The 17,608-nt window shown below is 58.5% G+C and overlaps 1 protein-coding gene across 1 annotated transcript; it reads right to left on the bottom strand.

Moving 5' to 3' along the window:
• Positions 1 to 15,631: 15,631 nt before the first annotated feature.
• IER5L (immediate early response 5 like) lies at positions 15,632 to 17,227 on the bottom strand. The gene has a single exon (XM_053919738.1). The coding sequence runs from the start codon at positions 17,014 to 17,016 to the stop codon at positions 15,802 to 15,804; it is 1,215 nt and encodes a 404-aa protein (XP_053775713.1). The 5' UTR covers positions 17,017 to 17,227; the 3' UTR covers positions 15,632 to 15,801.
• Between the last annotated feature and the right edge of the window lie 381 nt (positions 17,228 to 17,608).

Below are 17,608 nucleotides of genomic sequence, written 5' to 3'. Positions count from 1 at the left end.
AAGTGCAACCTCTTTTGCAAAAAAGCAAAACCTACGTTCTCGATCTTTCTCCCTGTCCACCTACAAAGACCAGAAGGCAGTTTGGCCAGGCGGCGATGTGGTTGTCTCTTGGTGGTGGGACAGGAGGGTGTTGGGGACTCCTCCTTGCTTCCCCTGTTCTCAAAAGATGGTGATAAGCATGTTAAACGTCACTGAACCACAAAAGAAAGAGTGATTGTGGGTGAGTTTGAACTTTGCTTTTCGTTGTTCATGTTTGATTTTTAAATATTTCTATGTCCACATTTTGTAATAAGGAAACATAAACTGATTTTAAAACTCTACCCCTACGGAGTCTGGCGCACTGGGGGCGAGGGGGGGGACTTGCTCAGGCACATCAGGGTGTGGACGGGGGTGGGGGGTGAGTTCTCACCAGGAGGTTTGACTCAGAGACTCCCCGAGAGGGAGGCGGGCAGGCGGCCCAGTGATGCCGTTCCCTACTGGCCATGGGCAGCCTCCCTGGCCTGGCAGTGACCTCTGGGTCCCAGCCCCTGCTCTCAGGACCCCCGCAGGCATGGACTGGGGCCAGAATTAAATCCCAGAGTGAGGAGCTCTTGGTTCTGCCTAAGGCCTGCATTGCAGGTGGTGACAAACCAAGGGACCAGTGGTTCCATTTTCCCCAATGCTTGCAGTACTGTGGGGGCACTTTCCCATGTCCCAGGGAAGGGCGGAGCTCCTGGTGGGAACTGCTTCACCCACCCCCTCCTTTGGGCACTGTGCCCAGCACGGGGCTCACCCAGGACAGCACAAGGCCTGTAGGGAACGCAGCTGTGGGGAGGGCCTGGGAATCGGGCAGACCCCTGTGACCCCTGGACTGGGGCTTCACCGCCCTGAGCCTCCGTGCTCTCACCTGCGAGTGTGGGTGGCAGCCCAGGACCGTGCTGCTGATCTGGAGGGTCCGTGGTGCCCGGCATGGAGGTGGAGCTGCAAGAGCAGGACGAAGTGGGAGGGAGTTGTGTCTTCTGGCAGGGCAGCAAGATGGGCCCCTGGTGCTGGTCTCAGTGCTCCTGCCTGTGGCCATCGCCGCAGGACATTAGCGCCCCTACAGCTGGACCTTCGCCGGACCTCAGACAGATGTCTGGCTGTGGGCAGATCTCCGTTCCCTCCTCATTCACTCGGGGCTGGGTGGGCTTTTCAGGAGGGCACGTCCGGTGTCCTCGTGGTACGGACACCTCATCCCCAGATAGCCAGGGTCCGGCCACACGTGGGAGGCCGCAGGCGGGCAGGCCTGCTCGGCGCTCTGCTTGGGGACATTTGGGTTGGCTCTGCCGCCTGAGCAGACCTCTGCAAGGGGTGGGGACTGTCGTTGTCCGTGTGTGCGTGGGCGCTGCGGTCAGCTCACGTGCTGGCCGTTGTGTGACCTTGAGCAGGCTGCTTGCCTGGCCCGAGCCTTAGTTCCCCCACGTGTGGATTGGGGGTGAATAAGCACATCCTTCCAGGGGCATGGTGTGACCCCCTGAAGGGAATCACGCAGCACAGGGCATTGCCTGCACGGTCTCACCCTGTGCGTGACCGTGCGGTGACCAAGGCATAGAGACATGGGGGCTTACTGGGAAGAAGGGGCCATCAGGCCCCAGCATGGACATTCTAACCACTGAGCTAAGAATGGCCTCTAGCTCCTTACGGAGGTTTCAGAAGAGCACGCAACGGCCTGCAGGGAGCCCTGGGCATTGTGGGGGACGGGGTGAGGGTCTTCAGGAGCAAGGGTCCCTCGGGAGGCTACAGGGTGATTGTCCCGCTGCTGGCTGCTCCCCTGGCCCAGCCTGGGCCACCCTGGTCTGGTGAGTCCTCCTGGTGGAATGAGCTCCTTTAGGAGCGGCTCCTCCCCAAGTCCTTGCCAATCCCCCTCTGCCCCACTGCCATGTTCTCCTTTGCCACCTCTGCTCCAGGTCCCCAAAGCCATCTGCATCTTGATCCCTGGGAGTTACCCAGAGACCTCGAAGCTGGTGGTCCCTGATCCCGGCCGGTGCACCTGGCCCTGACGGAAGTGCTGACAGTGTGCCTCACCTCCTCCTCACCGTGGGCTGGCTCTGTCCCCATTTCACACAGGAGGAAACTGAGGCCCAGGCGGGCCGAGTCCCTGCTGGACAGAGGAGTGTTGAGTCTCTTTCCCGCTGAAGCTGACCCTCCTACTGCCTCTCCCTGAGTCCTGATCTAAACCTCAGGGTGGCAGTGGCTGCCTTGTGGCGTCCCCTCTCCGGTGGCCCTAGAGGCTTGCTCCTCCTGCTTCTCCTGCTTCAGAGTCCCCCTCTCAAGGACCGACTGGTCCCAAACCCTGGCCCTGTCTCAGCTGCACCTCCTCCCGGAGCCTGGTTTCCTTCTAGGAGGCAGGGCCAGTCCCCACAAAGACGGAGGGGCAGGACAACAGGGACGGTAAACAGTTTTGGCTGATAGCAATGCACCCACCTGCAAGACGTGCTCTTCACGTGCTCTCGTGGAGTCCCCGCTGTGAGCTGAGAAAATGGCGTCACTTTTCCATTGTAGGGACGAGGGAGCTGAGGCGTGGAGGGGCTGGTGACCACCAGGGTCTCCTGCCCATCCCCGGGAGTCAGGTGGAGCTGGGTTTGTCTGGTGTGGGTCCTTTGTGGCTGGGTGAGGCATTTCCAGTGGGGCACGGGGAGCACTTCCCTGCAGTATGGGAAATCGCTCACAGCCAGTGAGCTCCTGGTGGTCCCCCAGCCCAGCCAGCCCAGTCCGTGGACAGCAGCCCTCAGGCCCCAAATCCAGGCATCTTCCTGAGTTTTTTTTTTCCATTCCCCAACTCCAACTCACAAGCAGGTCCTTTTGGTTTTCCCTCCAAATTATAACCCAAATCTGATGACTGCCCCACCTGCACTGCAGCCACCTTGGTCTCAGCCACTGTCCCCTCTCACTGGGGTCACTGCACGGCCTCCTCTCTGGTCCCTGGACTCCACCCTACCCTCTGTGCTCGGGTCCTGCACTGAGCTGCCCATCGAATGAATTCCACCATATCCCTCAAGCAATTTCTCCCTGCCAACAGAACAGTGCACTGTGATCTGACCCCCCTGACCCAATCTATTACCCCCAACTCTGTACTCCAGCCATACTGCTCTCTCCCCAGCCCTGTAAGGTGCCAAGCTCATTGCTGCCCCTTTGCACCTGCTCTTGTCCCTGCTTGGACCACCTGGGCCCCAGGGTGAGTCTGGGTGTTTGGGTCTCAGCTCAGATGTCACCACCTCTGAGGGGCCTCCCCCGCTTTCTTTGAGTTGCTGCTGAGGGCGTCTGTGCCACAGCAGCTGTTCGCCACCCTGCCCTGTGTCCTAGTGGTCTTTGTGACACTCAACATGATCAGGTTTACTGCCTGCTGGTTTGTTTCCTTGGTGACCATCTCCGTTCTGGGAGAATGTAAGCTTGTCGAGGGCAGGAAGCAGGTCCATGTGGCCACCACTGAATCTCCAGGGCCTGGAGCAGTGGCTGCCCTCGGTAGGTGGGTGCCCAATAACTAAATGTTGAGTGAATGAATGAATAAAACTTCCTGTCCCAGGAGTCATCCCAGGAACAGCTGGGCGATGGGTGGTGGACAGAGCCCTGGGTCCCAAGTTGTTCCTTCCGCCACACCAGTGTGAGAGCTCTGGGGCCCATGGAGGGTCACGCTGCCAGGGTGACTTCTTGGTGCCCCAAGCTCTGGGGTTTGGTGATTCACTCCCAAGCTTGGGCGGTATCAATGGAGTCAGGGCAGATTCGTGGACTTGGCACTGAGTAAGCTGAGTTTCAGAGACCCCTGAGAATGGAGAGGCGGGGCAGCAAGGAGGGAGGTAAAGCAGGAGCTGTTGTTAGAGATGCCACCTGCTAGAGCAGGGTAAGGTCCAAGGAGTCACCTGGCACTCCAGGCCCTCCTGGGGACAGTTGGACCCTCTTCCACGTCTCCAGCCTCCCCCTGGGCCTCCTCTGGGTCACCAACAGGCACCGGGGCTCCTTCACAGCAGTCTTCTGATAGCCCGCCTGGCCGCAGAAAGTGGGTTCCCGCAGCCAGCAAGGTTATTGAACGCTGACTGTGAGCAGCCCTGTTTTTTCCGGGTGTCAGGGACAGAGCAGTGAGCCCTCGCGGAGCTTACATCCCAGTGAGGAAGACAGATGAGCGAACACGTAAATACACAGTAGGACGTCAGGCAGGGATGCAGAAAACGAGGGAAAATGTGATAGAGGGGTATCGTTTTAAAGGGGTTGTCAGGGCGACTTTTGAGCAGGGCCCTGGGGGCGGGAGGGAGCCATGAATGAGTGGAGGGACCACACATGCAAAGGCCCTGAGGTGGGGACAGTCCTCAGAGGCGGAGGGCAGGAGCGGAAAGGCACCCAGCTGGGCCGAGCAGAGTGTGTGGGCCATGGTGAGAGTCTGTCTTTTGTTCCAGGAGGGACAGCAGCAGAGGTGCCCTGGAGTCCCTCCCACTGGCGCTTTGGTAGTGGTTTGGGCGCATCTCTGTCCCAGTCCACGTTCACTGCTGGCACGGTGGCATCCTGAGATTGGCCAGGGCGGGAGTATTTACACCACAGAGATTGGCAGGTGTGACAAGTGAACTGTGCTCCCAACCCGTTTAACCATTCTGCACACCGGGGAGTAAGTCCAGTTGCTAAGCTGGGAAGGTGGTTTCCCCTGACTGGCGAGGACCGGGACCTGACTTCAACACGTCCCAGTGTAGGAGAATGGCGGGAAGGAGCGTGGGTGGCAGGAGGGCAAGGACCTGGGTGGGGAGACCAGTGCGGGTAGCTCAGGGGAGAGTTAGTGTGGCTGGGCCGGAGACCGAGAGTGTCGGAGGTGAGTAGTGGGCGGGTCGCAAAGCTCTTTGGCAGGAGCCGCCAGGATTTGCCGATGGACTGGATGCGGGTCTGTGGAAAGGGGAGTGAGGGTGTTCTGAAGGTTTTGGGCCTGAGCAACTTGCTGGATGGCAGTGCCATTGGCTGGATGGGAAAGACTTGGGCAGGCATTGGGGTAGCTCTCAGGGGTATGGGTTCAGCCAGGTGAGCTCTGAGATACTTGGTACCCCAAGAAGAGAGGTCAAGCACGGCTAGGACCCCTGAGCTTCATTCTGCATAGAAATCCCAGCTGGAGATGGAGCTGCCAGTAGGTGGTGGGACTGCACAATGCTTCTCCAGGAGAAGGGGACAGGAAGGGGGGAGGGGACCAAGGCTCTAGCCCGGGTCCTACCCAGTGTTTAAGGAAGGGGAGGAAGGCCCAGCAAAGGATGCTGGGGAGATAGGAGCCATAAGAGTGGAACTAAATTGCTCTCTACCCAGCTGATATTTTTGGCTTTTATTTTTTAAACTAAGCCTGAGGGGAGTGTAGAGGAAGGCCAGTGAGGGTTGGTGGCTCTGGAAATAGAACCCCTCTTCCCTATGGAGAACCCACCCGGAGGGGCTGTGGTGGGCCGACTAGGCCCCTTGTTTTAGGGATGGACACATGTCCAGACCTGGTCAGTCAGAGGGCTTCTGCCTCCTCATCTGATGTGATTGGTTCAGGGATAAGCATGTGACTCAGGCTATACCAATGAATGTGGTCCCCACTACTTCCTGTTGGAACTGTTGGGATGATGCCCCTCATGCCAGGGCCACTAAAGCTTGAGAAGTTATCCCACGGATGCTGGTGGCGGGCCAGCCAGCCCAGGGCAAAAAGGAAATGCAGGGCCCGTACTCAAAAAGCAGGAAAAAGTGCCATGAAAGTTACCGGGAATGCTTTTCCTTCTTTCTACAGGCTCGCTCTCAACTTGTTAGGGTGTTTTTAATTTGCTATTTAATGCCATTGTAAGTAAAAATTAAAATTTTAAATGATTAGCACACATCTTCCCACTTATTTTTATATCATGCAATACCAGTTTAAATGCAAATGTCAGAGCATCTCATTGGTGTGTAGTCACGGAAGTGACACAGTCTATGTTTTGTGGCTTGTCCCTGGGGGTACATTGAACTGGCCAGAGAAGACCAGCACAGCCAGGCTCAGGAAGGTTAGAGGCCGGCGTACCCCAACACTTGGAGCCACTGAGGGAAGCTTGCAGGCTTGGGGGTGTCGCATCCCCCAGGCATCCCCACCCTGCCATGCGTGCCCATGTGCACGCTCCCTCTCTCCCTTGGGCTTCACAGCTGCTGAACTACGCCTGCCACCGAGCAGGAGACTTATGTCCTGAACCCTGGCCCAGGGGTAGGACCTGGGGAAGCTGACCAGGCACCTCCCCTTCCCACCAGCCCCCAACTCAACCTACAGCAGAGGGGTGATCCGCAAGGACCTCAGGCCTCAGATCAGGAGTCAGTGAGGGGCGCACCCCTGCCTAGACCCAGTCTCTGGGTGGCTGCCAGACGGGCTGTGTTGCTGCTGATCCCGGGCCACCACACCCTGTGGCACTGCTGGGTGAGCATGCCTGACCCCGACCCTCCCTGCGTGTGCCCAGGGGGGAGGGGGCAGTAGTCGCAGGGAAGAGGAGGCCAGGCAGGACCGGGGTGCCAGGGGGGCAGAGGGGGAAGAGTAGTGGGGGCGAAGATCCTATCCCAGAGAGGCGGAGAGGTGGCAGGAGGCAGGACGGCATGCGGATCAAATCCTCCAAACTCTCGGTGTAAACTCGACTGTCCCGTCAGCTGCACTGACAGAACACAGACTCAAAGCCGAAAGGAGTCTGGGTTTCAAGATAGCCTGAGCATTCAGCCCCACCAAGACAGCAGGGTACTAACCCCTTTAGCATGTGGGCTCCGCGAGGCTGCACTGGTCGCATGCCTGGGAAGCTGACCCTGGCCGGTGGCTGTCCTGGTCATGCCGGAGAAACCCTGAGAAACCAAGGAGGGACAGGAAGCACCAGGAAGGGCCAGTGAGCGAGCCCTGATGGCATCCTGTGAGCCTTTGGGTCCAGTGTGCCCGGAGCCAAAGCACCCATGGACTTCCCAGGTCCCGAGCCAGTTAGTCCCCGCTTTGCTTAAGCTGAGGCTGGAACAGCGCGGGACCTGTGGAGTGAGGATCCAGGCCTGGCAATCTGGATAACTGCTTCCTTTCTTGACTTAAAGCATGGTGGAACTGTCTGCCCAATCAGAATGTGTGCAGGTCACTTAGAGCTCTAACTGCCCCTCCCCACGAGGACCTGTCCTGTTTGCAGCCAGGCCCTTTATCTCTGTAGCCCTCCAGAGCTTTCTCTGAACAAAGGGAAGCTTTATTCCTTAGCTTTCCCAGTGGTCCCCAGGCTGGTTGATGTGGGTTTCAAAGGGGACCCTCAAGTTTCACCCTGGGGTGGGGGTGTAGGTGTGTGTGTGGACGGAGCTAGGGAATGAAAGTGAGAAGGTGCATGGAATGTTCAAGAAACATCAGGACATGACTGGGTCGGGGATCAGGAGGAGGAGGAGTTAGAAACTCGGGCCCAGTGGGGGTGGGAAGGGCCTGACTGGGGGAGGGCAGACAGTCTCTCCCCAACTGTTTCTCCTTTAAATAATCCCTGGAAGACAAAAAAAATCGAAGCAAGTTCATAGGGCACTTCCTCCGCTCTGCGCCCAGCCCCGGAGTAAAAAGATCTTGATCGTCCTCTCTGGAAAAAGGTGCGCGTGCTTCTTCCGTCACCAATTCTGTTTGCCAGCAGGGAGGCGGAAGGAAAGGAGCTCTGCGTTTTGCAGTGACAAGTCATTCTCTGGGCAGAGCTGACTGGTGACAGTATCGCCACTCTTGTTTATTGAGCGCCTACTGTATGCCAGGTGGGCACTCACACGCATCCTCATTTTATACACAAGGGACTGAGGACTCCAAGAGGGGCAGTGAAGAGCCAATCGTCGGCTAGAAAGGGGCAGAGCCAGGGGTGTGCTCAGGCCTGTGTAGTTCTGAAGGCCGAGCTTGGAACCACGAGCCTGGGCTTTGGATGGGGGCCACGAGTGGGGGTGGCCCCCGGAGGCCCTCTGGTGCTTGGTCTGGTGCCTGTCAGTCCACATTCACTCACTTGATACTAATGACTTCCAGGGAGGGATGTCACACACTGAAGTCTGCCCTGGAGCAGACCTCCTGTCCTCCCTCTTTGCTGAGGGCACCTTAGGTGGTGTGTCCCTGGGGATCAGTGCGTTGGGAAGAAAGAGCCTGGACTGGCCAAGGAGACAGCCTTCCCAGCAGGACCAGGGCAATTGGTTGGGGCAGCTGTCCCAGAGGGTGGTTATACTGGTTTGTCCCCTCCCTCTGGCCCCGAGGCACCCCCTCCTCACTGAACAGGCACTGCGTGAAGTCCCTTCACTGTTTTGTACAATCCTTGTCTTCCTTTCTGTCCCTGTCTCCTGCCACTGTCCCCCTTGCTCTCAGCCGTGTCAGCCTTCTTCCAATTTCTTGAAAACACCAGGGTAGTTACTGTGTTAGTCTTTGCATTTGCTGTTCCCTCTGCCTGGTATGCTCCTCCACCATTGTTTGTCCAGCTGGTATGGTAGAGATTTCTAGTGCCCACCCATCTGTGCTTCATCTCTCCTTCCCAGGCCCCTTGCAGTTGGGTGGGTCATAGGGCCACTTTTGGCCGAAGGGCTGTGAGTGTGAAGAGAGTCACCTCCCTTTCAGGGCTCTCTGGCTCCTGGATTGCTGAGTCACCACACAAAACACGCAGCCTATGAGAGTCGTCCGATTTAGTCAGACTGTGTGGTCAACAAAACAAAACAAAACAAACCCCAATCTTTGTTGTTTTAAATTTCTGAGATTTGGGGATCGATTTGTTACTGCAGCATAGCCTATACTATACTGACTAATACAGCTGACCCATTCTGATCTCAGCGCAAATATCACCTTTTCTTTTTTTGTAATTTTTAGAAAGATTTATTTATTTATTTTTAGACAGAGGGGAAGGGAGGGAGAAAGAGAGGGAGAGAAACATCAGTGTGCGATTGCCTCTTGTGCGCCCCCTACTGGGGACCTGGCCTGCAAATCAGGCATGAAATATCACCTTTTGTGATCACTAAATCTCTCCAGCCTTGTTTTAATTTTCCCATAAGATTTATCTATTTATTGGTTCACTTGCTTCTCATCCTCCACCCAGACTGTCAGCTCCATGGGGCAGGGCCCTCGTCGGTCTTGTCCATGGCTGCGCCCTTGACGTCTAGTACAGTGCCCGGCACACACAGGCACTCAGTGTACATTTCAGTGGATGAGTGAGTGTGTGTATTTATTGTGTTAGTGAAATACGCAGACGACCCTGCTCCTAGGCAGATGGGGAGTGTGACATTGCCACCTGCATTTTCCTTACTGTGATGGGACACAAGCCTTCAGTCATCAGAAGGCTGGCAGTGACAGTTGCTTTTTGACTTTTCGAGCATCGAACCTGGTCTAGGACTTTCCTTCTCTCCTGGCACTCTGGCCCTTCAGAGGAGGGGACGTGGGCCTGCTGGGAAAGTGACTGGTCTCAGGTCCCAAGGTGAGCCAGGCCCTGCCCCCGGGTCTCCAGACTCCTGATCCAGTGCTCTTTCTGCCCAGCTTGACCACTTGCTGAAAACGTCTCCCAGGCACATTTGCCTCTTATTACCCGCCTCACCAGGAGATCCGGACATTCTGAGCAAATCTTTCTGTGATGATTGATGGGTAGGACTGGGTGGAGCTGGGATGGGGTCAGAGGTGAGAGTGAACAAGGCTCCTTCCAGAATGTCTAGTCCACAACGTCCCTGAGATGAGCTTGTCATTTGTCTTACGCTTCTTTTAACAAAGACAGAGTGCGGGAGGGTGAATTCTGGTGAATCAAGGCTTGGGGTTGAGCGTTCCCTCTCTCAGGGGCTGAGTCCGCCCCAGACAGGTTGACTGTAGCTGCTTCCCCCGCCACCCCCGCCGCCAGCTCTGTAGCACACTGTGCATCCATCATAGTGCCTGTCACGTCACCATTTTTCCCTGAAAAATATATGTGTTACTTTTTCTTCTAAATATAAAAGTGATACATGCTTATTGTAGAAAATTTGGAAAACACAGAAAGGCTTGAATGATAAAACACAAGTCATCTGTAATCTCCCAACCATTCAGCGTTTTCAAGCTCTGTTCAGCCTCGCACATGCACCTGTGAACCAGTGATGTTCCCTGTTTCCTGAATGTCCCCAGGCCCCACCAGCTGGGGGTGTGAGGGTGGACGTGGTCACCTCAGCGTGGTCTCTCCCCCTCCATCCTGCATGTCAGCACTTTGCCTCTCCTCAGAGCCATTTCCTTGTCTTTGGGAAGAGCCACGTATGAGCTGCAGCTGAGTTCCTCCACTTTGGCCTCCTTGTGGACAAGCATTGCCCTAAGTCCTCTGAGGGTGGTCCTTGTCACTGTCCCTTCCATGGACCCTGCTGGGAGAACCTGCGTCCTGCCCCGGGGGGCTGCTGCCACCCCTCCCCTGGTAATCCCTGAGTGGCAAACCTGGGAGGCGCCAGATGAACCTGAAGCCTCATTACCGTGGCAAGGAGCAAGGAGGATATAGCTTCCCCAGGGCTGCGTTGGCTGCATGTAATCCCCCAGGCCCCGAAGCGGCCACGCCTGTATGGTGATCTCCCCAAGTCCCACGTGAAAAGGCCTCCTTTTGCAGCCCCCTCTCTGGAGGGCATCTTTGACTGGTCACCCATGGCCACATTTTCCTGAGAACATCCCCTCTCTGCCCATGACCTTCTAGTGGGAGCTACCAGCCACCCTCCACCAGGTTTGGACATGGCAGTCTTTCCTGGAGATTTTCTGTTTTTTAAAGAATTTTATGTATTGATTTTTAGAGAAAGAAGAAGGGAGGTAGGAATGGAGTAGAGAGAGAGAGAAACATCAATTTATTGTTCCATTTATTTGTGCATTCATTGGTTCGTTCTTGAATGTGCCCTGACCAGGGCTCACACTTGCAACCTTGGCATATTGGGATGATGCTCTAACCAACTGAGCTGTCTGTCCAGAGCTCCCTGAGGTTTTCTGAGCTGAAGATAACAGAAGTGGACAGTCTCTCTTGGGTGGCAAAGCTGTGAGATGGGAAGCCAGGAGCTAGCTGTCTCCTATAGCTATAGTGAAAATAGGCCCACATAGGAGAGTGGGAAGCTCAAGTGCAGAGAAGGAAGTCACGGGGGAGAGAGAGAGAGAGAGAGAGAGAGAGGGAAAGAGAGAAATCTGGAGATTTGTGCCTGGATCCAGTAGTACCTGAAGCTAGATTACATCCCTGCCCACTGCACAGTTTAGAGCCAGGAGCTAAGAAATCTCGCCTTTCACCCAAGCTGATTCCCATTGGCCTGCTGCCTCCTACGATAAAGTCCTGACAAATGCCAGGAAGTGGTCAGTCCATGCCCTGGTGGGGTAGGACACAGATGCCACTTTATCCCTGGGTCCTGGGACCCAGAGCATTAAGCATGGGTGGGGAGTGCTCCTGGCCTGCCAGTTCAGGTTCAGCTGGAACTTATCAACATTACTGCTTAGACAACATCAGGGGCATTTGCCAGCCCCCCCTGTAATATGTTTTAAATTCTTCCCCACTAGACTGTGAACCCCAACAGGAAGACTGGTTGGCCTCTTCTTCGCTGTGTGACTTGGGGCAAGTTTTTTCATTTCTAAACAAGGATTCTAATATTATCTATTTCAGAGGGTGCCTGGGAAAATTGCGTGAATCCATACCAAGAGGTTTACTGTTCTTTCAGTTGCTGTTATTTTCTGAGGGGATCCACTCGGTGCTCTGCACAGGCCAGGCACCAAGTGGGCGCTCTGCCAGTGTGCGCTCAGTGATGGAGATGCAGCAAGGCAGAGCTCCTGGTGTGCACGCAGGGACACTCATGAACGCCCACGACATCGGAGCACCGTCTGCCTGGAGCAGTGGTGCCCCTGGGAGCCCAGGGCATCCCCAGCCCCTGGCTTCTCTGGATGGCAGCCTCTGGGCTGTCATTCCAGCGTCTCCACGTGGCTGGGAGTTGGGGCCTGGCTCAGCCCCACGCCCAGTGTCAGGGGCAGCAGGACCTGCGCTGTTGGAGGAGCTGGAGCAAGGGTTTGTGTGCGTGGCTGGTGTTGGGGTGCAGGTTAACGGGGGGCACCAGGGGCTTGCTGGAGCTCTGGCTTCCAGAGCTGCTGTTTTCTAGAAGCTCCCCCTCATCACTACCTGGGTCCCCCAGTGTCTTCCAGTCTCCCTACCTCCCCAAGCAGCACCTCCAAGTCCTACCTGGGGGCTCCTGTGGGGTCTGGCTTGATCTTTTCACTGGAGAGGGGCTTGTCTGTGGACATGCATCTGAGGATTCCCGGTTTGTCAGCTTGCCTGCCCCTCCCCTTTCTTGGAAAACCTTCACAGCTAGGCGCGTGCCCCCTCCCCAGTCAACCGACACTGCTGTCCCCCCCCCCCGTCCCTCCCCCCCCCCCCCCCCCCCGTTCCAGCTCCCGCAGCCTTTCAATGGTCTTATGCCCAGGAGCGTTGGTCTCCCTGGATATTCTGGGCGGGCTCACTGCATGCTGTGCCGAGACTGGAGGAAGGGGACGTTGAGTGGAGTGAGGCTGCTACTTGGAGCGTGTGTTGCGGACAGTGGGTTTGGCCGGTGCGGCCCGCCATGCGGTGTACGGTGCACTGTCCGGGCTACGGCTGTGTTACTGTTTCGTGTGCAGTGCCTCAGTGTGAAATACGGATGGGCGGTGGGTTGTGTTTTGGATCCCTGCGGATTATGCTCAGGGCATTAACCCTTCGTGTGGCTGCCCAAGACCCCTGGGCCCCAAAAAGATAAGGGGGAAGGGCACCTCTCTTCCGGGTGCTCACAGAGCCCTCCACATCCATCCCTCCGTTTCACTAGATCCCAGTGAGCTCGAGTCTCTGGGCGCAGCTGAACCTGGCAGAAGGGAGGAGAACCCGGCCCGGGGTCCTATTGAGTTCAGAGCTCTTATTTCGCACGCACAGTCCTTTGCCGTTGGGATCGGGAGAGGGTGGGGAGTTCCCAAGCCCCTTAGCTGGTCCCTTGTGTGCCCAGGTCCGCACACCCAACAAAGGCGGCCGGCCACGTGCCTCACTCCTGGACGTGGTCCTGCAGTGGGAACGCACGCGGACCCAGGCTCATGGCCAGTCGCGGCAGGATCCAGGCTCTGCGCTGCGCCCCAAGTGGGCGCCAAGCAGCACCCCCGCAGTCCCGCCGCCCCCGGTTTTGCCTCGCCCACTCCCAGCCTCAGTAGCTGCAGCGCTCTGGAAGCGGCACTAGGGGGAGCTCTGGCAACTGGCTTGGTGGATTGAATCAAAACCTTGCATCCAACAGCGATTCCTAGGACTAGCAGAGGGAAAAAATGGGGAGGGGGGAGATACAGCGTTCCCCCTCCTCCGCAGCTCCCGACTCTTCCCGTGGGAGGCCGACAAAACAGCCCTCGGGGGTGGAGGGGTGAAGGTGCCTTTCCTTCCTGTGACTCACGCCTCCATAGCCTCCCTCTTCCCCCACCCCCATCGCAGACCTTTGCGGCCCCCCGCACTCTGGAGTGTCCCCAAGAACTTCGCCTCGCGCGACACCGGGATCCAGAGCCGGGCGGACCCCTGGGACTGGCTTGGGTCTGCCTCTCGGTGTCTGGGGTGGGGGCGTCTCGGCAGCAGCCTCGCCTCTCGCTGCGGGAGGCATGAAGGCTGGGGTGAGGGGTGTGTGAGTCGTCCTCCGGGGTGGCTAGGGCAGGAAGGGGGGGGCTCAGGAGCGAGAAAGCGAGCGCGAGAGCATTGGGGTGGGGGGGATAGAGGGAGAGAGAGAATGAGAATTAAACAGAGCAAGCAGCCACTTTGCTTTTTTCCTTCTTGCTTGCTCCCCCCCCCCCTCATTTTTCCTTTCCTATCCCCTGTTTGCAAAGCTGGAACCACCCCTCGCGCCCCCGGGCCCGAGCAGCGGCTCCAGATGTGAATTTGGTTCCAGTAGGAAGAACGCGAGCTTCCTCGGGGCCTTGGCACATTCTCCCATTCTGAGGTCATTCCGTAGGTGGTCAGAGGGGAGAGCGCGCCTGGAGCCTTCCTGCCTCCATCCACTGGGGAGGGAAGAGAGGCGGGCGGGAGGGAGGGGAGAGGGAGAGGGGAGGGGCGCGAGGAGGGAGGGAGACGCCGCCAGCACACCACCAAGTGGCACCGAGCAGTGATAACAAACTCAACTTAAAAAAAAGGAAAACGGAAAAACTTCCCCAAGTTGCAGACCTAGGCGTGCAAGCGGAGGCGCGGGGCGGGGAGGGTGGGTGGCCCAGAAGACCCTCGGCGTCCCCCGGCTGCTTTTCCCTGCCGCAGAGAGCTCAGACTTGAGGCCTGCCAGGCCCTGTGTTCCTGGCTGGGCAGGAAATGTGCTGGAGGCTGGCTGGGCTTCCTGCAGGAGACCCCTGGGGCGGCCGGTGCTCATGGGGGCAGCCTCTTTGGGGGAGGAGGGCCCCCCGAGGGGCGCAGCACTGGCCTCTACCCTAGCAACCAGCACCTCCACCCCATCCTGCTCCCACTCCCTGCCCTGGGGATGCGGGCAGATCCTGTCCGTCCAGGCCCAGGAGAACTGGGATTTGCATGGAAGGTAGGGGTCTCTCCCCAACCCCCTCTATCCTCCCCGCCACCTCCAGGCCGAGCTGAAAACAAGGCACAACTATGCTCTGTAACCGATTTTTTTATTAAGATGGTAAATTTAAGCAAATAATCTGAACAGTTTTACCCGGTGATGTACAATTCAGTACGCACAAAAATACAGGAAAATGAGGGAGAAGGGCCAAGAAAGGAATGGTTGGCAACTTGTTTTGGAGTCCGCATGGTGCTGACGGCAGCGAACCAGAGGGGCCGCGGAACCCCACCTTTTTACAACAAAAGCCTTTAAATGAAACAAAACCTATTGGCCTGAAGACACAGGACGGGGTTCCCACAGGCTCGAACAAGGCTGGTTTCACGAAATGCGACCGAAGGCTGCAGCAGGACAGCGCGACTCAGAAGCAGACACACAAACACCACGTCTGACCAGGAACTTAGGGAAAAGTCTCCGACGCAGTCAGCGGCCCCAGCCCCTCCCTCCCTCCGGGCCGCGGGGGATCCAGGTGGAGGAGTCGACTTCCTTTTTTGTTTAGTGAGGACCGCAGTGCTGGGCATGATGGGAAATGTAGTCCTTGGTGCCCGCCCCCCACCCCTTCCCCAAACAGTGTCCGATAGTGTCGGGGTGTCCGGCGCCACCCCTGAGTTTGGGAGACGAGTGGAGGAGGGGAAGAGAACGGAGCCAGAGGGGCGGGGAGAGGAGGGATTCAAGACACCCGCCCGGGAAGAAAAGAAAAAAAAAGTTGAAGTGTTTTCATTTCTGCCTTCTCATTTTGCGAACTTTGGAGGCCGCCCCCAGAGAGGAAATGTGACCCAAACATCCCTTTTGGAGATAGAGTTTGCCTTTGTTTTTGCTCAGGATTTCACAAGACCCATTCCTCACCCCATGGAGGGAGTCCGGAGAACCGAGCGCCGAGCTTCCTGGGTCTGACAACTGATTGGGATCGGCGTCCCCGGCCCCGCGCCCTCCTGCGCCGCGCCCCCGGCGCGCCCGGGTGCCCTGTCTCGCCCCCGGCTGCCCGGCACCTCCTCCGGGCAGCAGCCCTCCCTCACGTGGCTGGTTTCTTGCTAAACACCACTGCAATCACTACAATAAAAAGAAAGAAAAAAAAACAGTAGGAGAAACACAAAGCATACTTAAATAGGCGCTTTTTCTCTCTGTAAAAATAAAGTCCAAGATCTTAGATTTCTTTTTTTTTTATTTTACAATTTATAAAACATTAGCCGCCTTCCCCTGCTCGCCCTCAGCTCAGCCCCGAGTGGCTGGGCGCCCGTTCCTTCCCTCCTCTTGCCCCTTGGCCGAGTCTTTGTCTGGCCCCAGCCCCGCGGGTCCCCGTGCCCTCGGGGGTCCCTAGAAGGCGACAATGGCTCGAGTCCAGGCGCCGAGGCTGGCGAGCGCCTGCTTGGCGCACAGCTGCCCGTTGAGCGGCGGCGGCTGCTCCGAGGAGTCCGGCTGTCGGCTCACCAGCCCCGAGAAGCCTGAGCCAAAGATGGAGATCAAGTTTGAGATGTTGGACGCGTCCGGGGACGAGTCCGGGCAGAAGTCCTCGAAGCGGGCGCGCTTGCAGGAAGCGAACGGGGCACCCCCGGGGGGCTCGGCTCCCAGGTCGCTCCCGTCCTCGTCGTCGTCCTCCTCCTCCTCTTGGCCAGGGTAATACTTGCGCTTGCAGCCGGCGGCGGACGCCAGGCCCGGTCCCAGGGCGCCCTGGCCACAGCAGGGGCAGTGGGCGGAGGCGCAGCAGTCCTGGTGCAAGTAGCCGTTCTCCACCGTGGTCACCACGTGAGTGTCCAGATCTAGCACGGTGGTCTGGCTGCTGCAGTGTATGCCGAAGTCCGAGGGGGCCGGGTACGCGACCCGGTAGAAGCCGGGGGAGGAGGCGGGGGCCGGGGAGGTGGGAGGTGAGGCGGCGGCAGCGGCCTGAGGGGTGGCCCCTGGGGGCACCGAGGGCGCGGAGCAAGCGCCCGAGGTGCGAGGGTCCCGCGGGCAGAGCGCGGCGGGCGCGGGCGGCGGCAGCGGCACAGGACCAGGCTGCAGCGGCTCCAAGGGCTGCCCGCGGTGGGGCGCGCCGTGCGGCGACTGGAGAGCGGCGCACCCGGGCAGCTCCGAGAGCGCCCCCGTGCCGCCTGCTGGCGCCCCGGCCGTCGCTGCCGCGCAGCTCCTGGGCGCCGGGTGCTGGTGCTGGTGCAGCTGCTGCTGGAGGTGCAGCTGGTGGAGCTGGTGGAGCTGGTGCAGCTGGTGCCGCGCGGCCGGCTCGCGCGCCTCCGTCTCCCCGCAGCCAAGTTGGAGCGGACCGAAGTCGGCCGCGCTGGCCGGCATGCCCGGCGCCGCGTACGCGAGGTGCTGGTGCTGGTGCTGTTGGTGGGGCGGCTGCTGCTGTTGCTGCTGCTGCTGGCGCCTGTAGAGCTCAGCGTAGCGCTCGCTCAGGTAGAGCTGGCGCGCGTTGCGGAGCACGTAGGATACCAGGAGGTTCTTGTGTAGCTTGATGCCGCCGCGCTGGGTCCGGGAGCTGTGGATCTTGCGCAGGGAAATGCTGATCAGGCTCTGGGCGTCCAGGGCGCACTCCATGCTCCCGCGGAGACGGTGGCGGCGGAGCAGCCGCGGCTGCTGCTGCTGTTAATGCTGCTGCTGTTTCGGTCTCCAGCCGACTACCGGGGTGCGCTGGGCAGGGGAAACGGAGCCCAGATCAGCGGGTCAGCTGCGCTCCGACAGGAGCCGCCACCATGCGCTGCGCGCCACCCGCAGTACCGTGGTCCCCAGACGGCGCCAAAGCAATGAGCTTCGGCCGGCCCGGGCCCCAGCTATTTAGCTGGGCGTTCGGGCTCCGCCCCACACATGACAAGCCAATAGAAGTGCTGAGAGCCTCCCGAGTGACAGACGCTGCCCGCCCCGGGGTTACTCGGTTGGCCAATCAGACCAAGGCGGTTCCTTTGTGCTATTCAAATACCGAACAGACCCGGGGCTTCTAACGCCGCTGCTGCCTCGAATGTTCTCCTGGGGCTGCCGCGCAGCGTGGGACTCTGAGGCGCTGGGGCTGGTGTCTGCAACGGGGGTCGCCTCTCAGCAGCCACGTTGGAGCCCACGGCCACCCTCGGTCTAGTTCCTCGGAGCCGGGGGTCAGCTCACTGCGGCGACGGCTCCTCCCCCTTCCGCACGGCTG

The sequence above is a fragment of the Desmodus rotundus genome, chromosome 1, assembly GCF_022682495.2.
Source record: "Desmodus rotundus isolate HL8 chromosome 1, HLdesRot8A.1, whole genome shotgun sequence".
Taxonomy (NCBI): domain Eukaryota; kingdom Metazoa; phylum Chordata; class Mammalia; order Chiroptera; family Phyllostomidae; genus Desmodus; species Desmodus rotundus.
The sequence above is the reverse complement of the archived record's forward strand: the minus strand, read 5'-3'. Positions and strand labels throughout refer to the sequence as shown.